General features: G+C 34.3%; 1 protein-coding gene across 1 annotated transcript in view; it reads left to right on the forward strand.

The window, feature by feature from the left end:
• Window positions 1-21,767, forward strand: part of LOC126964467 (uncharacterized) — a 103,556-nt gene that overhangs the window by 64,427 nt on the left and 17,362 nt on the right. The window contains exons 5-12 of the mRNA XM_050807589.1: window positions 7,185-7,335; window positions 8,462-8,657; window positions 10,477-10,553; window positions 12,479-12,686; window positions 15,075-15,210; window positions 16,279-16,396; window positions 18,507-18,693; window positions 20,125-20,284. Of these exons, the coding sequence (XP_050663546.1) occupies window positions 7,185-7,335; window positions 8,462-8,657; window positions 10,477-10,553; window positions 12,479-12,686; window positions 15,075-15,210; window positions 16,279-16,396; window positions 18,507-18,693; window positions 20,125-20,284 (1,233 nt within the window). The remainder of the gene's footprint in view (window positions 1-7,184; window positions 7,336-8,461; window positions 8,658-10,476; window positions 10,554-12,478; window positions 12,687-15,074; window positions 15,211-16,278; window positions 16,397-18,506; window positions 18,694-20,124; window positions 20,285-21,767) is intronic.

Genomic DNA, 21,767 nt, shown 5'->3' on the forward strand with positions numbered 1-21,767 from the left:
CTTCTATATCACTGCTTAAGATATTTTGCATATCAGTATCTAATCGAGATCTTGGCGTATCATTTTCTTTGTGTTGTTTTAACTTCTCCAATAATGATGGTTCAATAAGTAACATTTTTTTAGCATTATCCATTTTCTTAAATAAATGAATTAATCAACTCACTTAGAATAGAACCCAATATTATCGGTAGAAATGAACCTCCTTTTTGTACAATTATATTTTTTCTAATTTTATTCGTACCTTTTCTTACCAATTTTCGAAGAATATTTTTATATTTCTTTAATTTAGATTTTTCTTTCTCGGCCAATTCAACGTTACCCCGCAGTACGTTATGAATACATTCACAAATGTAATTTATTTCTGTTTTATTACATGATTTTAATAAAGCTTTTTGATATTTTGGCTTCAGTTTATGTAGAGCAATTAACAAATCTTTATGCGTCTTTAAACGTCTATGCATCATTTATAAATGATCGAAATTTCTTGATTCTTACCATATTTAAACCCTTTTGTGGGTACATAAACAGTGCAATATCCATCGGATGGAAATATCTTTGTCTTAACGCGACACAATTCATTTGTTTCTTGTTTCAAATCAATCATTAAATAACCATGAGCTTCATTGGTAGCATCTCTGTAAGAATCTTCCAAATATTTCGGATTTTCAGGGAATACTTGACGAGATAAGTATCGAATTTGGGTTTTATCTCGAGGATTTTTGAAATATATTATATAACTTGAGTTGAGTGATATATCTCTTTGTCCTTTACCTTGATGAAACAAATTTTGAGATAAATAAAACACACTTAAGTTTCTATGATGACTTCCTTTCGTGAATATATCAACAATACGACCATCTGATTCCCTCATCAGGTCATCAATTATTACAAGTTGAGGATTTTTTCCGTCAAACATAGATAAATCAGGTAAACCTTGAAGATAATTAATGTGGTTGAGATTATATAAAGGCTGCATTTCATCAAAGCACCAGGTGATTTGGGTAAAATTTGCATCACAGATATCATTCAAAAATTTTATAAAATTATTTACGAAAACTGATTTTCCACATCCACTTGGACCAGCAACTATTGCAGTGAATGGATGATTGAAATGATGCATTATCTACTACGTCTATGTGTGTTAAGGTTTAGTATAGTAATGAAACAATCTGTTATTAAACCACCATTTATTTAAACAGAAAAATCTATAATTGAAACAATATACAGTACATCATGTTTTACTCCGCAACTTATACATCTAAATACAATAATCTCTCATTTGGTTTTTTAAAACTATAATAATTTATTCTTAAAATTTAATATAATATTTATTCTATTTTATGATGACCCCAAGCTAAGGTATCAATATTATTTGGTAAAATGTACCGTTTGGTATCATTAAATGACAGACTAGATTTATTTATTCTTTGAGTAAAAATATTATGCTTTATTGACTTAAATCTAAGCATTGAACAATATTCGTTCTTATTTTCAAATAAGCAAGTCTTATAATTTTCCATTTTCATATTCTTAGTAACACTTTTATTAACCCCCTTAGCTTTAGCTGTGAATTTTCCCTCAACATCTAATGCATACATTTTAGATCTAAGTCCTACAAATTCATTAAATATGTTACCATTGTTTTCATCTTTAAAGTAGCCTAACTTCTTTTTATTGAGTTTTGGATAGCCAAATATATTTTTTTCTGTATAGTCAGAGGTATCGAAACGCAAATGTAAATCAGGTTTTATATCTCTGTAAAAATCATCTGTAAAAATTTGATATATTAAACTATCAGTATCTGTGTACAATAATTTTAATTTGTTTTGAAACTTTTTAAACATATAGTTATAGTGAAAGTCGTACATTAGAGTTTTAGAAATATCCAATATACAAAATCCCAAATAAATCGGTTTATTATGGAACAATTTCGTCTTTCGTAATTGAACTGCAACCAAATTTTCATTAAAAATAGATAAACTATGGAATTCTGGCTTAGCAATTAAATCTTGTGCGCCTAGAATTTTACCCTGATTTTCCCAATGACTCAATAATTTTACATTTACTCTTTTTTCGATATTTTCCATTGTTTTTCCAAACACTGAGTTATTCATTAATTTATAAAAATCTTTTTCGAAATCAGATGTGGCTAGTTTACGCATGCTTGTATTTAAATCTATATAATATTGTAACCATGCGCATTGTTTGAATTTTAAAATTCTATGAATTTTTTGTAATTTTAAACCCATTGTCAGACATTGCTTTAAATTTCTGTAGTGAATCACATATTTAATTTTATTACGAAGGTTTGGAACTAATTTTATGTCTTTTGTATTACCAATACATATATTCTCGGGACATAAGGGTAGGTCAGAATGTAAATCATGCAGTTCAATAGGATATTCTAGATCTACTTCCAAAATAAAACCATATTCATAATCATCAGGGACATCAAAATTAGTTGTGACATCTACCCACTCAAAACCTCCTGTAGGAAGGAATTGAGACATGGCCCATCCGTAAAGGTTATTAGCATCAAGATAAGCTAAAAATGAGTTTGGTGTGTCTTTATCATATTCTCGCATATATTTGTTATTAGCTTTGGCATAACGATTGCTACATTGAGATACACCTCCTCGAATGCCCGATCTAATAAAAGCTATTTGTTCAAAGTCTTGAAGTAATTCTAATTTAATTTTTGTGCATTTTAACATAGCATCCCAACTTAACCCAGGTGCTGTATAATAATGAGCTGGATCTAGACCATATGTTTGCAAACATAAGGCTCGGAAATTTTCAAACACATCTGTTAAAAGTAAAACATCGGTTTTAAGATATAAATCAGAATAATCTGACATATTTTGACAATGAAAGTGTTGCCAAACATCCTTGGCATGTTCATAATCTTCATCGGAAATATGTGTGTCGGTTAATGTATTGTAAAATTTATCGCGACTAGGGAGTGCTGAAAGTTTTAAGGAATCATGTGATGACATAAATTCATATGGATAAATTCCTTTTTTTCTAAGACGTAAAAAATCATTATTATTTGGAAAATTATATTTTAATGTTTGAAATTGTTCTTCCTTCAAATTTTGAACAAGTTTGTCTAAACTACAAGGTAAAAATTTAAACGAATCAACGAATCTCAATTGAATTTTATGATTATTTAATTTTATCGTTTTTGTGAAAGAAATGTACTTTTCTTTCGTTTGTGGAATAATATCAATTTCCCCTTCAATAGAATTTAATGCATGAACAATAAAATGAGAGTCATATTGACTAAGATTGTGTAAAAAAACTGGAATGTGATAGGGGATTCTAAACTTTGTCTTACATACTTCGTGTGCAACTCCTCTAAAATTTCCTGTATGCGAGTCAAAGTATAATGCACATTCACCATTTAAATTAGATTGACATATAAAGCAGTCTTTACATTGTGAAATAATTTCATTATCATTGGAAGTCAAAGGTTTTGGACTTATGACAAAATAATTTTTTGTGCAAATCACTTCTAAATCTTTATACAACTGATTCATAAAGACATGAGTACAATGAGGACCACTATATGTTTCATATTTTGATAAACTATCATCATATGAACATTTAATATAGTACCCAAAACTATAAACTTCGTGTTTGTGAACATTAGTTGTATAAGGTTTTGATGGATCGTTAAAGCATGTCTGAATTGGATTAAGGAAAGCTTCAAAATCCGCGTATATAACAAAGGGTATTTGTAACATCTTATTAAATTTATCAAATTTTAAGACATTGTTTGAAATTGGTTGTTCAAACCAATCTTTTAAAGTTTTTTCTGTATTAGGCAATTCCACTTTAATATGACAACAATCATTCAATTGATGAGCTGATAACTTATCATTTGTTGAGAAGTGTAAAAGACAACCGTCACAGATGTAGATTGCATGTTCATGGTTTGAAATTTGACCACTTACTAAACGCGATAGGTTTTTAATGTAGCAAAAATGATTAATTGTTCCGTGCGAAATAAATAATAAATTGATATGAACAATTTTCCGTGATTTTGTTAAATACAATGGACCAACTAATTCATGTACTTTCTTTTTACAATTGTATTCAAGACCAAAAACATTTACACTTAAATTATTTAACCTTTCTACTTTCTGTATATCTGTCATTTTAACAGGAAACGTAACTCCGTCAAAATTTAATTTATTTGAATATTTACTGTAAGATGAAACTCTCTGAGAGTTCTTAGTAACTGGATATAATGCAGAAAGCAAAGCCCATTTAAAGCATAAATCATCCGAGTTTTGTACATTTATAACACTTTTTTTTAATTTGATTTCTTTAGGTAATTCAATATATGATTTTCCACGTAATGGATTGAATTTGTTTATATTCATGTCTAATGCATTTATTTTCTTAAGACTCCAACCACTATCTTTTTTCTCAAATGTGCTAATTTTAGTCATCAACATATCACATAAGGACGAAAAGAAAAAATTTAAATCCTCACCCTGCATTACAGTATAACTACATGTTTGAAATTCAAATTCATTAGAAATATTTTTTGTTTCTTGAACAAAATTAGCGTGCAGAATAAAATTAACTTTAAAAATTGTAAGCAATCGAACAGATTCCTCAAATAGTGAAATAATTTCATTTTTAATAGAATTCAAAAACATTTCTGGTGTTTCGAATGTTTGTAATTGGTTGGATTTACTCTTTATTTTATATGAGATAATTCTATTACCAAAAGCCGATTCGTGTACTGTGACATTTTTTAAAGTACTATGTAATTGCATTACGTTATTCTTATGGAGGTTACTTCTAAGATGATTTGCATAATATCTTTTCCGTATTAAGATTTGACATAAAGAACAGTTCACCATTTCATCGTTCACACTGGTGAGCCCCGATGATGTGGATGGTTCCCCTTGTCTTCCTCTCTTTGTACTTGTATCATTGTCTTCACTGCCTTGTAATACTGCACTTCTTCTCTTAAAACCTCCTCCACTTTGTAGAACAGGTTGACTACAACATAAGTGAATGATATTAGCCACATTTCATCAATAATATAATACTAAATAATTTACAAAGAAAATAACTCACTTGATCATTTTTTCAACCTCATTACATACAAAGCAGAGTTCCATATCGTTATGTTTAATTTTCCAAATGATGAGAATATAATAATATTATTTGTATAAGAGAATAAATAAACTAATAACTAAACTGAACTAATATTTATGTATTTCTTCATAGCTACCTACTTATTGTTAAAATTATATTTCTTATAATTTTCTGTTTCTAAAATTTTCTTCGTAACATTGTATAAAATCTTTTTTATGTCCTTATAACTTTCATTATTGTCGATTGTATAATATTTTAATCTATAATCAGCGTATTTCCATTGTTCTTGTGCAGGCGTGTTTTTTATTTTATTGAGATCATAGATTTCTATTTTAACCAAATGTGATGCATTTCTTCCGTCATCTGCATTAGTTGTAATGTAAATACTTCCATTCTCATGTGCTCTGGATATTGATGATGATATTTTCTTTTGTTTTGTTTTTTTCACTTCGAATAATGCATCTATATTTTCATTTGAGCTGGCCCTCTTCAAGGATTTAAGTTGAGGAACTTTTAATGAATCCTGACTATCTTCAGATAATGGATAGTAAAATGTTTTATATGTAGTTTCTTCCATTGTTGGGTTGAATGCATTCTACAACAACAATAAGACTGCTTTAGAATAGTATTATACATACATATCTTAATATAACAAATGATATTACTTTTTAATTTCAAAGTGAATAATAGATAAAACTTACCTCCATTGCAGCAAATCACTCAACAATTACACAACACACAAAATATATAATAATTTGACTGAATACGCCACTTCAATGATTATTTTTCTGAACAGTTCTAGCATTTTATACTAAAATATCGTAAAAGTAAATTTGTTTATGATTAGTACTGGTTTTTAAATATTGTGGTGAAACATAATGGCACTTAAATGATAAGTTCAATTATTGATAGTTTAATGGAGTCAACATTTCCAGATTGTACTAATGACTACGTAAGTATGTAGGTACAAAGTTCGTTTTCAATCAGCTTTTATATTATAATAAAATTGATGAAAATATAATTTCATCAAATGTTCATAGATTTATATTTGAATCGCTTGTAATGATATTTTGTTTTATTGTAACCATATAAGTTTTAAATACATGAATAAGATACATTAAAGCCTTATTTATTGAGTGCTTATGTTATTATGATCCACATAACTATTCAATCCTCGCAACTGACAAGACCCTGTTCTCAACTAATATGAATACAATCGAGATACAGAATTATTTGAACAAAATCGATCCCAGTATTAAAAATAATGTTTACGCGGCAAACCGATTGCCGATATATGTTGTAACGCCCTGTTATATTGTCAGCAATTTAGATAGTGATAATAAGCCAGGCACTCACTGGGTTGCAATACACATTGATGAGCAGGGTATTGGACAATACTTCGATTCATATGGTCGTCCACCTCAGGGATTCCAGCTGATGTTTTTACAAAGGAATTGCAGAATGTATAACTACAATACTGCAAGAGTACAGAATGAATATACCGCAGTGTGTGGCGAGTACTGTATAATGTATCTATACTTTAAGTTTAATAAGAAGAGTTTGAATGATTTCATCAAATATTTTGAAAATGATACAATCTGCAATGATGTTTTATTATATACTTTATTTAAATCATGTTTTAAAAATAAATAATAAATACAGAAACTGTCTTTTTAATCGTAGTAACGAATGTGATAGAGGTAATTAGTAAATTACCTGTATCACGTTCATGGAAATTTAGACATTGAGTCGCTCACCAATCATTAGCTAAATGACCAGTGATTATTAATGATTATGGATCTGTTTAATTTAAAATGCTAACTTTGAAACTATAAGAGATATCGAAAAACGGATCAGCGCAATCGCTCGGAAATACATCAAAACCCCCAGTTTGACACCAAACTTCTTTTTTTTTTTTTTAGTAGGCATCACGAGCAAGTGAGCCAGAATCGAGGAGCCAGAACCGGCGAATCCCTACTACTGTGAGCCAGAACCGGCGAATCCCTACTACTTAATATGAAATAAGTATTGTACTATAATCTTAATCATTCTTTTGTATCTTCTAGCGGCCCTGTCACCAGAAACAGCGACAGTACGGCCTCCGCCTTCCGTAGACGGCTCGGAGGCTGGTGATGACGCCCCCCTGCAGTGCATCCGGTTCTCCAGCTTTCAGCAAAATACCTGGCACTCACTCTTTGATGCCAACTTGAAACCCATGTGAGTGCCATTTATACACAATCCTTATATTGTCTTAAATTATTGCGAGATCTGCGTTTTTTTGGCATACATAGGTACGAAAAAATTTATTCATGCTGGTAATTCTGCATCATAAAATCAGTTAAATTTATATTTGCACGAAAATAATTGAATTACAAATGGTAGACTGTCACGGCCTTACAAACAAACTTGGTATAAAGTTATCCTTGAGAATAAACCAAGAATATACAGAATGTCAACCAAATAGACATTTTGCTTATAATATGTTAATTGGTTTAGTTAAAAAATAAAGTTAATAGACGTATAAAGGTTCCCGCGTTTATTTGCAAAGCTGCTTGACATTCGGAAATCTTCAGAATTATTATTGTGTTGACACTATGGACAGTGCTGTTAGCGATATAGTCATATTCATGGCTTATTCTCAAGTATAACTTTATGCTAATAACATTATAACAGTGATATCGGAAATGTTTGTTCAAGCAAATTTCGACCTACTTGTTATTACTACAAAGCATATTAAAGGTCATTGCGATCCAAAATTATTTATTAAGCTTGCTAAAGACGCGGACACAATCTAATTGAATGTGATTATTATTATAATGAAATTACCATTCCTGACACCTACCTATTTATTTCCTGAACTAAGTAGGTTTGACTGTGTCGTGGTCTTCGATCGTATACATTAACTATCTGTAGGTTTGATAACGAAAGATATTGATTTAAAATACGACTTCATACCTATTTATATTATAGAAAAAACTCACCTATTTTTATAACTTGACGTTATACTAGGTAGGTACAGTTTTAGGTAAAGAAGGCAACCCTAATGTCGTCAGAAGAGTTAAGAGTCACGCGATAGAAAGAGAGACAACTTCTAAGTGAATAAAAATGTAGGTTAGTAGCGCTGTGCGATCTGAATTACACCTATTTTATGGCCGCAAGAGTCCATATTTCTTTAATTGTTTTTGCGGAGTGAGACTTCTGTACTTTTACTATTACATATTATTTGCCCGAACGAACACTCCACAAGCAAATAACTTAGGAATAAATTCTTAGAAACCTAATATTTGTCCTAAAATTGCTTTCTATATTTCTTAAATTTTTTAGAAGTCTTTATTTTCAACAGTCCGACACCCACGTACGTGGTGGGTGCTGATAAAGGATTCAACTTCTCCCAAATAGACGAGGCATTCGTCTGCCAGAAGAAGAACCATTTCCAAGTGACCTGCCAGATACAGGTGCACGGGGAGCCGGAGTACGTTAAGACAGCAGACGGCTACAAGAAGATACACAACTTCTGTTTGCATTTCTACGGTGTTAAGGTATTGTATTTTATAAGAGAATTTACGAGAAAGACTAATAGTAAAGTGATACGCCCTGCCCATGACAATGCAGTGTCGCTCGCATTCTTGGTTTATTTCTTTACTTTATTGGAATTGTAACGAACTAAATTACAATTGTTCCCTTGGAACGTCTCACTGATAACATTGATGTTGTAGATAAAAGCGAAATCTGCTTAGGTGCAAGTGTGCACTTACAATTTACAATTTTTCAAATTCAAATTCCAATATTTTTATTCAAAATAGGATGTGACATCACTTATTGAAAGTCAAAAAATTACCACCCATTCCAAAATGAATGCCTCAGACCTGAGAAGAATGGTTACAACAAACTTAGCGGGCTTTTTTTTTCATCGAATAAATATGTTTACAAAGTAATATTGTGCAATTAAACTTATTATTTAATAGCCTGAGGGCGGTCACTTCATTCCCAATCTGTGGTATCATTAAGAAAGTCATTTATGTTATAGTAACCTTTACCACACAAATGTTTTTTAACAATTCTTTTGAATAACGTAATACTTTTGTTTTTAACATTTTCTGGGATCTTGTAAAAACATATACATCGCCCCACAAAAGACTTACCAACTCGACTTAGCCGAGTAGTAGGCATCATCAGTTTATGTCTGTTCCTGGTGTTAACATTATGGTTATGATAGTTTCTGGCAAATTCACTTATGTGCCTATGAACAAACATTACATTATCAAGAATATATATAATATAATATATAAAATATAATAAAAGTTAATTGCAGTAAAGGTAAGTACAACTGAATTCAAAATTCTGAACACTGGCCCAGTAATTTTACTAATTATGGCGCGCTTCAAAGCGCCTAGTATTTCTACTGCTTGATGCCTGAGAAAGACGCCGCTGCGTTGCTACCTAGCGAAAACCTTATCAATAAAAGCCTCCCAATTGTAAGAGTTTTAATATACAGAGTTAATGTATAAAACTAGAAATATAGCCCTAAAAGGGGGCCAAGGGTGTGAGAAGAGGCGACTTAGGGCTTATACCAATTGAGGCTCCTTTGCACAGGATGCCGGCTAGATTATAGATACCACAACGGCGCCTTTTTCTGCCGTGAAGCAGTAATGTTTAAGCATTATTGTGATTCGGTATGATGGGGCAAATGAGACTTAACATCTTATGTCTCAAGGTGACGAGCGCAGTTGTAGTGCGGCTCAGAATTTTTGGGGTTTCTTAAGATTCCTGTGCCGCACTGCATTGTAATAAGCAGGGCGTATCAATTACCATCAGTTGAACGTCCTGCTCGTCTAGTCCCTTATTTTCATAAAAAAAAACTCTAACACAAAATGACAAATCGCGAGTGTAAGACGTAGCTAGTAACGTCCACTAAAAAAATAAACCTGGCCTGTTTTCATCGGATGGCTAACAGCAAGAGCACGGACGAGTAAAATAAGAAGGAGTCCGTGTCACTTTACATAACAGTGAGGCACCAAAACAAGCCGGTAAACGTGTAAATACATAGCCCCACGCATACACTTACGTCTGTGACAGATCAGTTTGCGTCGCAATAAAATATTTTAAAAATGCCGTGGTGTGTTGTAACAACAATAATATAAAAGTATTTGTGGATATATGATTATTTAAGGGAGAATAAATTGTGTAACTGGTATACCCCGTAACCGCATACTAGCATAAAGGTGCTTCACTTGCTAATATCACGGCACGGAGTCCTTCTTTTTTACTACTCCGTGCAGCAAGAGATTAATAATTATCTAAGCTATGTTGTATTAAATGACGGTATTGTTATCATTTATGAATATTTTGTGTACGCAGGCAGAAGATCCCTGTCAAGAGGTTCGAATAGAGCAGAGTCAGTCTGACAGAACAAAGAAACCTTTCCACCCCGTCCCGTGAGTATCACCATATAAAAATTATTCCTACTTAAGAATACAATAGAATAGAAATATAGTTTTCATTACTCATACTCGGAAAGTAATGTTGTTTTGATCTGATTATTGGGTGGAAAATGCTGCTTCCCTGCATAGAGAGGGAAAAACTTATACAAATTACTTCCCACCTAAGGGCCGGAATAAACTTCGAAAATAGAACTGCTGTCAGCTATGAAGAGTTTTATGTAAAAAAAAACTATTCAAAAGAAATGCCATGTGACTTTCTAAACAGCCAGTGTGAACTTAGCGCAAACTTCTTTGAGCGGAATAAGCCGCAACAAATACGCGGTAAGTTCCATATTTGAAATTTTAAAAGTCGACATAAATTGGCGGGATACTTATCTGTGCTTAGATAAACAACTAGTTTTATTTTCCTCATAATCGAAATTAAAAGTAGAGTGTTTAACTCGGGTAAAAGTATCAATTCCTACTCGGACTATTGCCGACCTCGCTGCGCTCGGGCGTCTAAATACCTCGGGGATTGATTCTTTCGACCCTCGGTGAACAATCTACTATATTTACCACCGGGAGTGACAATATCATAACATAATGCAACAACACTTGGTAAGCGTCATGTAGCTAGATCAGTTCGAGGCTTTGAATTTGGAGAGAAGAACTGAAAAGAAACTGCCAGCCCATCTTTTAAATATTATACTAACAAAATTGCTTAGTCTTCTTAATATTGACGACCTGTATAGCCAAGTGGTTAGCGATCCTACCTACTAAGCTAGAGGTCCCGGGTTCGAATCCCGGTAGGTGCAAGCATTTATATGATGAACATGGATGTTTATATGTATTTATGTATGTTTAAGTAAGTATATTGTATTAAATATATCGTTGTCTTGCAACCCATAACACAAGCTATATATGCCTAATTTGGGGCAAAATAATTTGTGTAAAAAGTGTGACAATTATATATAATATGTATATATGCTATACCTACAATTTTAGGTCTCCTGCGCAGAACCATTCAAGAATCATGCATAAGATTAATGTAGTGGTAGAAATCTAGTGTCCTAAGTTTTCCAGTGAACTAATAAACTAATGAACGGATTTTAATGGAGATTACTTCATGGAGTGCAGTTTAGTTCAAGTTGAGAGATAGGATAGTTTTTATTTCACTTTGGGACCCATAATTATATTTATTTCCAGTGTTTGTTTTGTATGGACATATTTTGTATAAGGGAAATGAGTTCTGCTATGTTTATTTCACTATAACAACAGGAAGCATTTTTATGAAGTTATTCTTTATGTTATGAAATATTATTGACAAATTCATAAAAAATATTATTTTATTTATTACTAGCTGACCCGACAGACGTTGTTCTGTATAAAGTTTATTTTTTACCTCCTGAGAATGTTAGAAAGATATAAATTCTAATTAGATATTCATTTTAAACTATTCTTTCAATTTGATTTCTGAACACATCAAAGGAAAAGCAAAATTGTTGTTTTTATTTAATTTCGAGAATTTTCATATTACTATACAATAACTACAAGAAACAGACCAACCAGAGGCGGCCTCATAATCTAACGACCAGTAAAATTGTCAAAATATCATTGCCCTATAATATCACTTGTGAAATTGTAATATCATTTGACAATATACCTGCGACATGTATAAATTATATTAATATATAATATCATATTGAAATTTATTTAATTCTTGTCCATTGGTTGTGGTTCAGTAAACATACGAGTTACAAGAGGCTTGGTAGCTGAAGTATGATACAAATGGTCTAGTTGACCAGCTAACGTCAGGGTGTCGAATTTGCGTGACGTTGTGCGCGCGCATAGTAAAATTCACTCTGATAATTTTTCATACATATATTATTTCTAACGCGCCCAAGAAAAATAGAGATATTTTCAATTTAATGTCACGCCAGGGTTGACATGCGGCGCGAGGGTACGAAGATCACGGTGGGCCGTTTGCACTTTGCGGAGACTACTAACAACAACATGAGGAAGAAGGGCCGCCCCAACCCTGACCAGAGGCACTTCCAGTTGGTGGTGGCACTCAAGGCACACGTGCAGCACTCTCAGAGGGTGCACTGCATCGTGGCTGCGAGCGCGAGTGACAGGATCATTGTAAGGGTGAGTGTCACTCACCCAGAATTTAATTTAAAATTAAGTAATTTGTTATGTTTTCAAAGTGATAACCCTCACTTCTAGAATTAATACACAAATAAAATTTGAAAAACAAACAAAATTTTATGAACGATGCAGGACTCAAACCCACGACCTCCGGCTGACGGTTCGAGTGTCGTATCGTTATAAAATCTTGTATGCTTTGTTCCACTCTCGGGTTCATCGGTATCGTTCATAAAATTTTGTTCTTTTTCAAATTTTATTTGTGTGTTAAAATTAAGTATTTACCGTTTATATACATTACTACCATCTGACGCCAAAGTCATTTATGCCTTTGCGGTAGAACTTCTTAGGGGATCTAGACTCAATAAACTATGAATTTTATTCTTTGAAGGCATTTTGTATTGCTTCTTGAGAAGAAATGAATAGGCCAATGTTGTGGGTATTTGGTAGTTGGGTGGTTTGAGGCGAATCAGCTTCTTCCATCGCCTTCAATTCATCATTACTTAACTTAGTGTCTGGTCTTTCTTAAGTCCATTCTTCAAGTCGAAGTTTAAACCTACCAGTAGGAGGCTCCTTTGCACCGGATTCCGGCTAGATTAAGGGTACCACAACGGTGCCTATTTATGCCGTGAAGTAGTAATGTGTAAGTATTACTGTGTTTCGGTTTGAAGAGCGCTGTAGCTACTGAAATTACTGGGCAAATTAGGCTTAACATCTTATGTCTCGAGGTGACTAAAGAGTGAGAATTTCTAGGTTTTTCAATAATTACGAGCGAGCACTGTATTGTAATGGGCAGGGCGTATCAATTACGAGTAATGAGTGAAGAGACGAGCAGGACGCTCGTCTAGAGCCCCCTACTAAGGTTGTGGTACCGCCATAATGAATGCCAAAATATCAATTTTGGCATGATTTTTATGGTAATTTCTGCTGACTTTCGAATTAGTCTGTTCCAGGGAACCAAGATATACTAAGTAACGTTGTCTATGGTAGCAGTATTATTCTAACTAATATTATAATTTCGTATGTGAGTTCTACTCAAATAATTATCATGAAATTGCCTACTACTCGGTTAAGTATTTTGTATTTTTTTATGATTAACTCCCAATTAATAAATAATTTAAAAAAAAAATGTGGTTATTCAATAAATTTGTTAACACTATCGAGTTCTTGATATTTCTTTAAAAAAAATTGAAGTTTTTTTGAATTTATCAAAACAGCTTGCAGGATAAAATTCTAGAATTATTGTATTGAAATGAGCATTTTTTTACAAGTTCATTTTTAATTATTTACCGGATTTTTTAATTTTTAGCTGATTTTTTTTAATATTAATAATTAATTGATATGAGTAAACTGTAAGAGAGTGAGAGAGAGAGAAGTCAATATATCCTAATACATGACTCACTCAGTCTCATGCGCGTAGATAATGCCCTCGCGCTCCTACCCATAGAGGCATTAAAATTGAATTTAGGAGATGATTGGCTTCTTGGATCGGTCTGTCTTCTTGTAAAAGGTTTTAAAATATTTGTCTGGTGGACATATATAAAAATGGAGCATCAGAATTTACGTGAAGTTAAGTAATTATTTTGGGAGCTTTAAAGCGTCTGCAAAGCAATATGGGTTACGGAAAGGGTCTAGGAGTATTGGCGACTTATTTTTAAGGATATTGCCTAAAATATACGTGAAAATCAGCTAGGAGAATTTACGTGAGGTAAGTAATGATTTTACGTACCTTGATTACCTGATACCTGAAAATTGGCCGTCGAAGCAAGCTAGCAGGTATGCATGCATTCTTAGTACATACTAAGACGACTTAATCGTCTACATTTCCTTCGTCAGAAAATACGTGACGTCTGGTGGCCCTGGGATCTTGGACTATTAGTCTTTTGTTGGGCCATGTATATTTTACAACATGATCCCAGAAAATGTATAAACCAATTAGTGTTTTAGGAAATTCAAAAGAATTGTTAAGAAATATTTGAGTGGTAAAGGCTACTTACTATAACGTAAATGTCTTTCTTAATCATATCACAGATTGGGAATGGAGCGAATGTCTTCAGGCTAGGCCTAATGAAGACGCATTCTTCTCAGGTCTGAGGCGTAAACTTTGGAATGTGTGGTAGTCTTTGACGTCCAATTAATGATATTAAATTCTATTTTGAATACAAATATTTTATTTTTACACAAAAATTTGTGTTCATACACACGTTCAGGTAATACAGAAAAGGTAAATTTTATACAGAAATTATAAAGACAGAAAAGAAAAAGACAGCTTTGGAATGAAAGAGAAAGAGCATGTTCGTAGAAGCGGTTGATAGAAGAGAAGTATATCTTACGTTAGCCGCCGTTCTTTTGTGGAAAAAAGCCTATGGATCATGTTATTTATCCCCCCAGGCATCGAACCCGGGCCAGTTCGAGAGTGACTGCAGCGAGGGCTGGTGGCAGCGCGGCGTCTCCGAGAACAGCGTGCACTTCTCGGGCCGCGTCGGCATCAACACCGACCGTCCGGACGAGTCTTGTGTTATCAACGGTAAGGGTATTGCTGGGAATCGGAAGTCAGCCCTGTTCAGCCTGATTTATAAAAAAAAATCTTTTCAAAACCTTCTTCTAACATAAACAGATGTTAAAAAAATCCCGTAGGTACTATATTTTAAGGCGTATATTAGCATCAAGTAGTTAGAACATTTATTTTCAGTAAATAAGCACACAAGAAGTGAAAAAAATTGTAAAAAACGGTAATAACGAAGCCAATTATAAAAATTTGGACACATCTGCATGCGGCCATTTTAATTTTTTCCGACGTATAAGTCGAGCGCCGTTTGGTGACAGAATTCAAGATCTCACCCGAACTGACGAGTGCCGTATTCTTTCTGCATATATTCTCGAACGGCGGGCACAGGCCAGTCATTAATAATAATTAATTAATTAATTAATTAATAAGAGGTTCTCGACATTTCCGACAACATTTAATATGAAATGTTAAATATCATTAATAAAAATATAAATGAATTGCTTTTTGTTAGTCTCGCTAAAACTCGAAATCGGCCGGAGCGATTTGGCTAATTTTGGTCTTGAATTATTCGTGAAAGTCCAGCGAAGGTTGCAAAGGTTAATACTTAAATATGAAAATGCTCGGAATTAAAAAAAAAACTGCAAAAATTTTGTTTTTCCTTTGATGGGATGTGATACATAATTTCTATGAGAGAATTTATTGACGCACGGTTTAACAGTTCTGCTGTGAAACAATTTCATTATAGCAACACGGAGCATATTTTACGAAGTAATTCTGGATGTTATTGACAAATTCATAAGATACAGAGCAACGTCTGTCGGGTCAACTAGTCATCAATAAAAATGTTTTATCCGTGTCAAATATCGTATGTTAATGAATATTTTAATACAGTGTATTGAAAATCAGGATAGCGAAATATTAAATTATTAATCATTCACTCATTTCAGTTCAACTAAAGCTTACTACAGGCTTATTGCTATAATATTCATTTAAATCGTTATAACCGATCTCTTGATACGTAAAATATATATGTGGACAATAATTATTCGTTCAAATTTCTATAAAGTGGTAATGTTATTTTTACAGGCAACCTGAAAGTGATGGGCCACATAGTCCATCCGTCTGACGCGAGAGCCAAGCACAACATCGAGGAACTGGACACGGCGCAGCAACTCAAGAACGTCCAGAGCATCAGGGTGGTCAAGTTAGTAATAAGCAGCTCCTATTGGCAAGCGTTCTACAAATCTTCCCCGGGGAATAATAAGAATAGGGAAGTCCCAGGTCCAAGGGTGTCGCAAGAGGGAGAGGGATGCCGGCTAGATTATGGGTACCACAATGGCGCCCTTTTTCATCCGTGAAGCAGTAGTCTGTAAGCATTATTGTGTTTCGGTCAGAATGGCACCGTAGCTAGTGAAATTACTGGTTAAATGAGACTTAAAATTTTATGTCTCAAGGTGAAGAGAGCAATTGTAGTGCCTTTCAGAATTTTTGGGTTTTTGGGTAGGTTACCACAGCTGAACGTCCTGCTCGTCTCGTCCCATATTGTCATAAAAAAATGTCGGCCGCAGCGCTCTTTTTTCTTCGGATATTATCCGATATGATTTCACAAGGAAATGCTCGCACGTGAACTGCATTCAGAATATTTCCAGTGAACGAATAAATTGATTTAGTTTTGTTTAAATTAATAGGTGCTGGAAAATTCGATAGCATCAAATCCATAATTAAATTGATTGAAAAGGGAATCTAACGCAGAAATGCAAAAATTACAGGGAAAAGATTGAATTATACAACCACTAACCTTAAATCTTTAGTGGTATCTTCGTGCCTCGAATCTAGTACAGGAACTTGTAGCTGTATGCAAGGAAGTCGTAGATAAATAAACGTTTTGTCACTGACAATAAAAAATAGTCACGGAACCCTAAAAAGTTAACGATTTGGGAAGCTTTGTACACTTTAAAAAAACTATTTTTGTTTGTTAATTCATCATCACATTATGACCGCCATGTATTCAACATTTTTTTAACTCGCAGCAGTGATACAGTGATATGTTTTCATAAAGTTGTGTGATTTTAATAAAACTTAAATGTAGATATTTATTTAAGTCTCGACATTTCAAATATTTTTTTTATATATATTCGAAATTTAGATTGTTAGAGTTGCATGTACAGAAATTTCGAAAACTTAAACAAACTGTCATTAAAGAGAATACAAACAATATCAAGTAAAATAATAATGTAATAAGTAAAAGAAAATAAAGAATAATTAATTTGTTATTTTCTTAAGCGATAACCCTTACATCTGGGATTAATTACACAAATTAATTGTAAACAAAATTTATGAACGATCCCGACTCGAACCCGCTTAAAGAAACTTTAAAAAAATGACAAATTGTTTATATTTGAAAGGGTGACATCTCAAGTAAATTTCCTAATATGCAAATATTGCTGAGCAGGTTATCAACTGTAAAGTAGATCCTGTAGATGAAGCCACAACCTGAGAGTTGAACAAAACATACAAGATTTATCAACGTTACGTCACTCGGACGGTTGGCTCAGTGGAAAGAGCGCTCGCGCGGAACACGGTCGCAGGTTCGAGTCCCGTATCGTAATATAATTTTGTTTTCAAATTTAATTTGTGTAAGTAATTAGTAAGAGTTTTTGATAAGAGAATGCTACATTACAGAGCAAATGAACACTACATTAAACGATCAGGTCAGGTTTGTATTAAAAAGGGGGCAAATTAGATTACCAAGAACAAGATAGCACTTATGAAAGATTTTATTGCCAGACAAAGAATACTAGCAAATATGTAACTAAATGGAAATCCGTAAACTCTACCTATCCCTCTACTCCTCGATCGGCTTGACTCTTTGGCGTTGCGTAGTGATGTGGATTCTCTCTGCATCTTCTACCGCATTTATCACGGGGAGTGGTCAGAAGAGTTGTTCGGGTTGATTCCACTGGCTGAATTCCACCACCGGACTTTACGTCAAAATGCAAAATAACACATGGTATTCCACAACCGCGAGTTTTGCAAGAAGTTTCTTGCCACGTACAGCCACTTTGTTGGATCAATTACCGAACCGATACTACTTAGGAACCTTCAAGAAAACAGCATACTCCCACCTTAAAGGCCGGCAACGCCTCTCATCTCTTGACATCTGTTGTTGCGGATGTACATGGGCGGTTGCCTCACCACTCCCACCCCGTTTGCCTCCTCTTGTATACAAAAATATAGGAGCCAAGCTCAAGCCTTTCGATGTGTTTCTCGTATAGGAGCGGTTGTGCTTTAGTACACCATTGCACTTGTCACAGATTCAACTACGACCCGTCATTCGCGGAGCACTCTGGCCTGGTGGGATGGGACCGGCGTTCTTCGTCTCGCGACACTGGTGTACTAGCTCAGGAGGTTCGCCGAGTGATCCCCGACGCTGTCAAGGAGGCGGGAGACGTCGCCTTGCCCAACGGAGACACCATACCCAAGTTCCTCGTAGTTAACAAGGTATAGCCTGCGAGGTCATTTTGCAGCTACCGAAAGAACGGGATGTAGTTATCGTTGATGTATTTTTTTTTATGGAAGATAGGACAAACGAGCGTACGGGTCATCTGATGTAAAGTAATCACCGCCGCCCACATTCTCCTGCAATTCAAATTCAAATATTTTTATTCCAAATAGGATGTGGCATCACTTATTGAAAGTCAAAAACTACCACCCATTCCAAAAACAACTCAGTGGCCTTTTTCATCAAACAATATGTATGCTTGTACAATTAAACTTACTAGACCTAGGTTATAAATAGCACGATTAGCCCACTTCAGCAGCACAAAGATGGTATTAATATCGGCTGCACTGCCACATAACAATATACCATAGGACATAATGTTATGAAAATAACTAAAGTATACGCGTACTAGTCGCGCCGTATCTGTCGGTTAACTGTCAAATTTTTTTTAACCATAAATGCCAATAATACCAGAGGAATCACAAGAGCGATACCGGCACTTTAAAAAGTGTTTTTTAAACAGCCGGTATCGCGTCTTTTTAAATGAATCTATGCAGTATTGTCCTTGAAACACCGCACAAGGAGGCTCGCTTAGAAGCTTATTCGTACGTGGAAGAAAGTTCCTTAGAAACCGCCCTGTGGAGGGACACCACACATCTAGATGGTGGGTAAACTGAACCTGATGATAAAAATAATTAAAAACATGAAAATATGGGATTAAATTATCATTAATTAGTGTTATTCATTTATTATCTTAGCAGTTAATGTGTTAAATAAGAACGAACCAGTACATTTTGAATTTTTTGCAACTAACATTGGAAATAGTATATTCTATCTTCACGACATAATTGATAAAGTTCCTGATAACTTGACCGTATTAGTCTGGCCTGTATTGTTGTTCTTAAGAAAGATAATATATTTGAACTCTTTTATACTATTTTAAAAGCAATTAAATTTTTCCTTAAGCAATTAAACTCGTCATTTTGTAAGTATTATTGGAAAAAGTTTCAGTTTTTCAGTCAAAAACTTATATTATTTCTTAAGAAAAATCTGTAGATTGCCCAATTTTATAGTCATTTCATGATATTTTTGAGTTTATAATGACAGTTATAAATTTGATTTTAACTCTGTGTATCTATTATACTAAATATTTTCTGCCTAGAAGCTATGACGTCACTACATTCATAGCTGCATTTTGAGTAGATATTTAATAAGTAACCGTATTCAATCCCTACTAATATTATAAATGTGAATGTCAGTTTGTTTGTTACGCTATTACGCCGGAGCTGCTGATAGCGATAAACTAGAGCTTGGAAAAGAACATAGGCTACATTTAATCCCGGAAAAATTCGTGGTTCCCGCACAGCAGCATATTCCAGCAAAATTATGTGCCTTTACAACAGAAATCACCTGGAATATATTGGTTTTAGGATCGAATCTTCATGGAGAACCTGGGTGCTGTGAAGGAGCTCTGCAAAGTGACGGGACACCTGGAGTCCCGCATTGATCAGCTGGAGAAGGTCAACCGTAGACTGTGCAAGATTGGTGCGCTGCAGCGACGAGACAGCGCAAGGTCTTGTGGCAGCAGTGGTGAGTACCAGCCATCACACCCTCACCTCACCACAGGAAACAGAACCACCGTCTCTAGATTTTATTTCTTGCGTCGTTCGTCGCACTCGCACGGAACGCGAGAGGTCGTGAACGAGTCCCGCATCGTTCATAAAATTTTGTTTTCAAATTATAGTTGTGTATTAATCCCAGAAGTGAGGGTTATCACTTTAAAAAAAACATAACAAATTGTTTAGATTAGCAAGAGCGACGTCTCAAATCAATTTCCTAATATGCAAATATTGGGGTTGAGCAGGTTATGAACTGTAAATTAGATCCTGTAGATGAAGCCACAACCTGAGAGTTGAACAAAGCATACAAGATTTTATGACGATACGTCAATCGAATGGTTAGCTCAGTTGGGAAGCACTCGCACGGAACGCGAGAGGTCGTGGGTTCGAGTCCCGCATCGTTCATAAAATTTTGTTTTCAAATTTTATTTGTGTCGTTTTAGATTATAATTCATCAGATCTGGCTGCACGATTGTGAACAATCATTTTAGTATGGACAAAATGGCGTTTGGTGTTGCCACATGTTTACCAACGTTAAACACAAGCAATGACTCCATCTTGTATTCCATGTTCTAGTGTAAACTATTCCCGTGTTTTTTCTATCCTTGTCGGATATATGGTAATGGAATGGTACGATGTAGTGGGCAGGCTCCTATAGTTTATCACATAGTATTACTTAATCATAGTCAAACATTGGCCTTATATTCCGATTTCGTTGTTGATGTTTATATAACTCATAGACGCTTCCGGTTATGCCAAGACAAATAATCTTTGCAGCTTAAGTTTCTTATTCAAGTAATGCTTTTTCACATTCTGAAAAATCCTTGCGCGGTGTTTACAAGATGCCGTCACATATGACTTGATTATGGGTACCCAAACGGCGCCTATTTTTTGTGTTTCGGTCTGAAGAGCGCCGTAGCTAGTGAAATTACTGGGCAAATGAGACTTTACATCTAATGTCTCAAGGTGACGAGCGCAGTTGTAGTGCTGCTCAGAATTTTTGGGTTTTTCAATAATCTTGAGTGGCATTACATTGTTATGGGCGGGGCGTATCAATTACCATCAGCTGAACGTCCTGCTCGTCTTGTCCCTTATTTTCATTAAAAAAAAAACATAGATACCGTCAAAAAACGCGTTCACCCACCTACGGCGTAAGCCACGGAGACGAGTGGAAGACGCGGCGAAATAGTACAGAAACTGAACAAGTTAAGTTGGTTTGCCGCGATTAAAATGAACTGTGAAACTATTATTTCCGAAGTAAGGGCTAGGCCAGCTATTTGAAAGTCTGGCCACACAGAACACAAATATAAACTTTGTGAAAAGATTATGGGAAGAAATAAAAACTTTTTTAAGAAATTTTCAATTACTTTATAAGCAATATCCAGATAACTTTAATAAAGACATCGCTCTCGGCCTATCTGATCACGGCGGCGAACGTGACTGCCCGCGGCTCT

This window comes from Leptidea sinapis, chromosome 5 (genome assembly GCF_905404315.1).
Source record: "Leptidea sinapis chromosome 5, ilLepSina1.1, whole genome shotgun sequence".
Lineage (NCBI taxonomy): Eukaryota > Metazoa > Arthropoda > Insecta > Lepidoptera > Pieridae > Leptidea > Leptidea sinapis.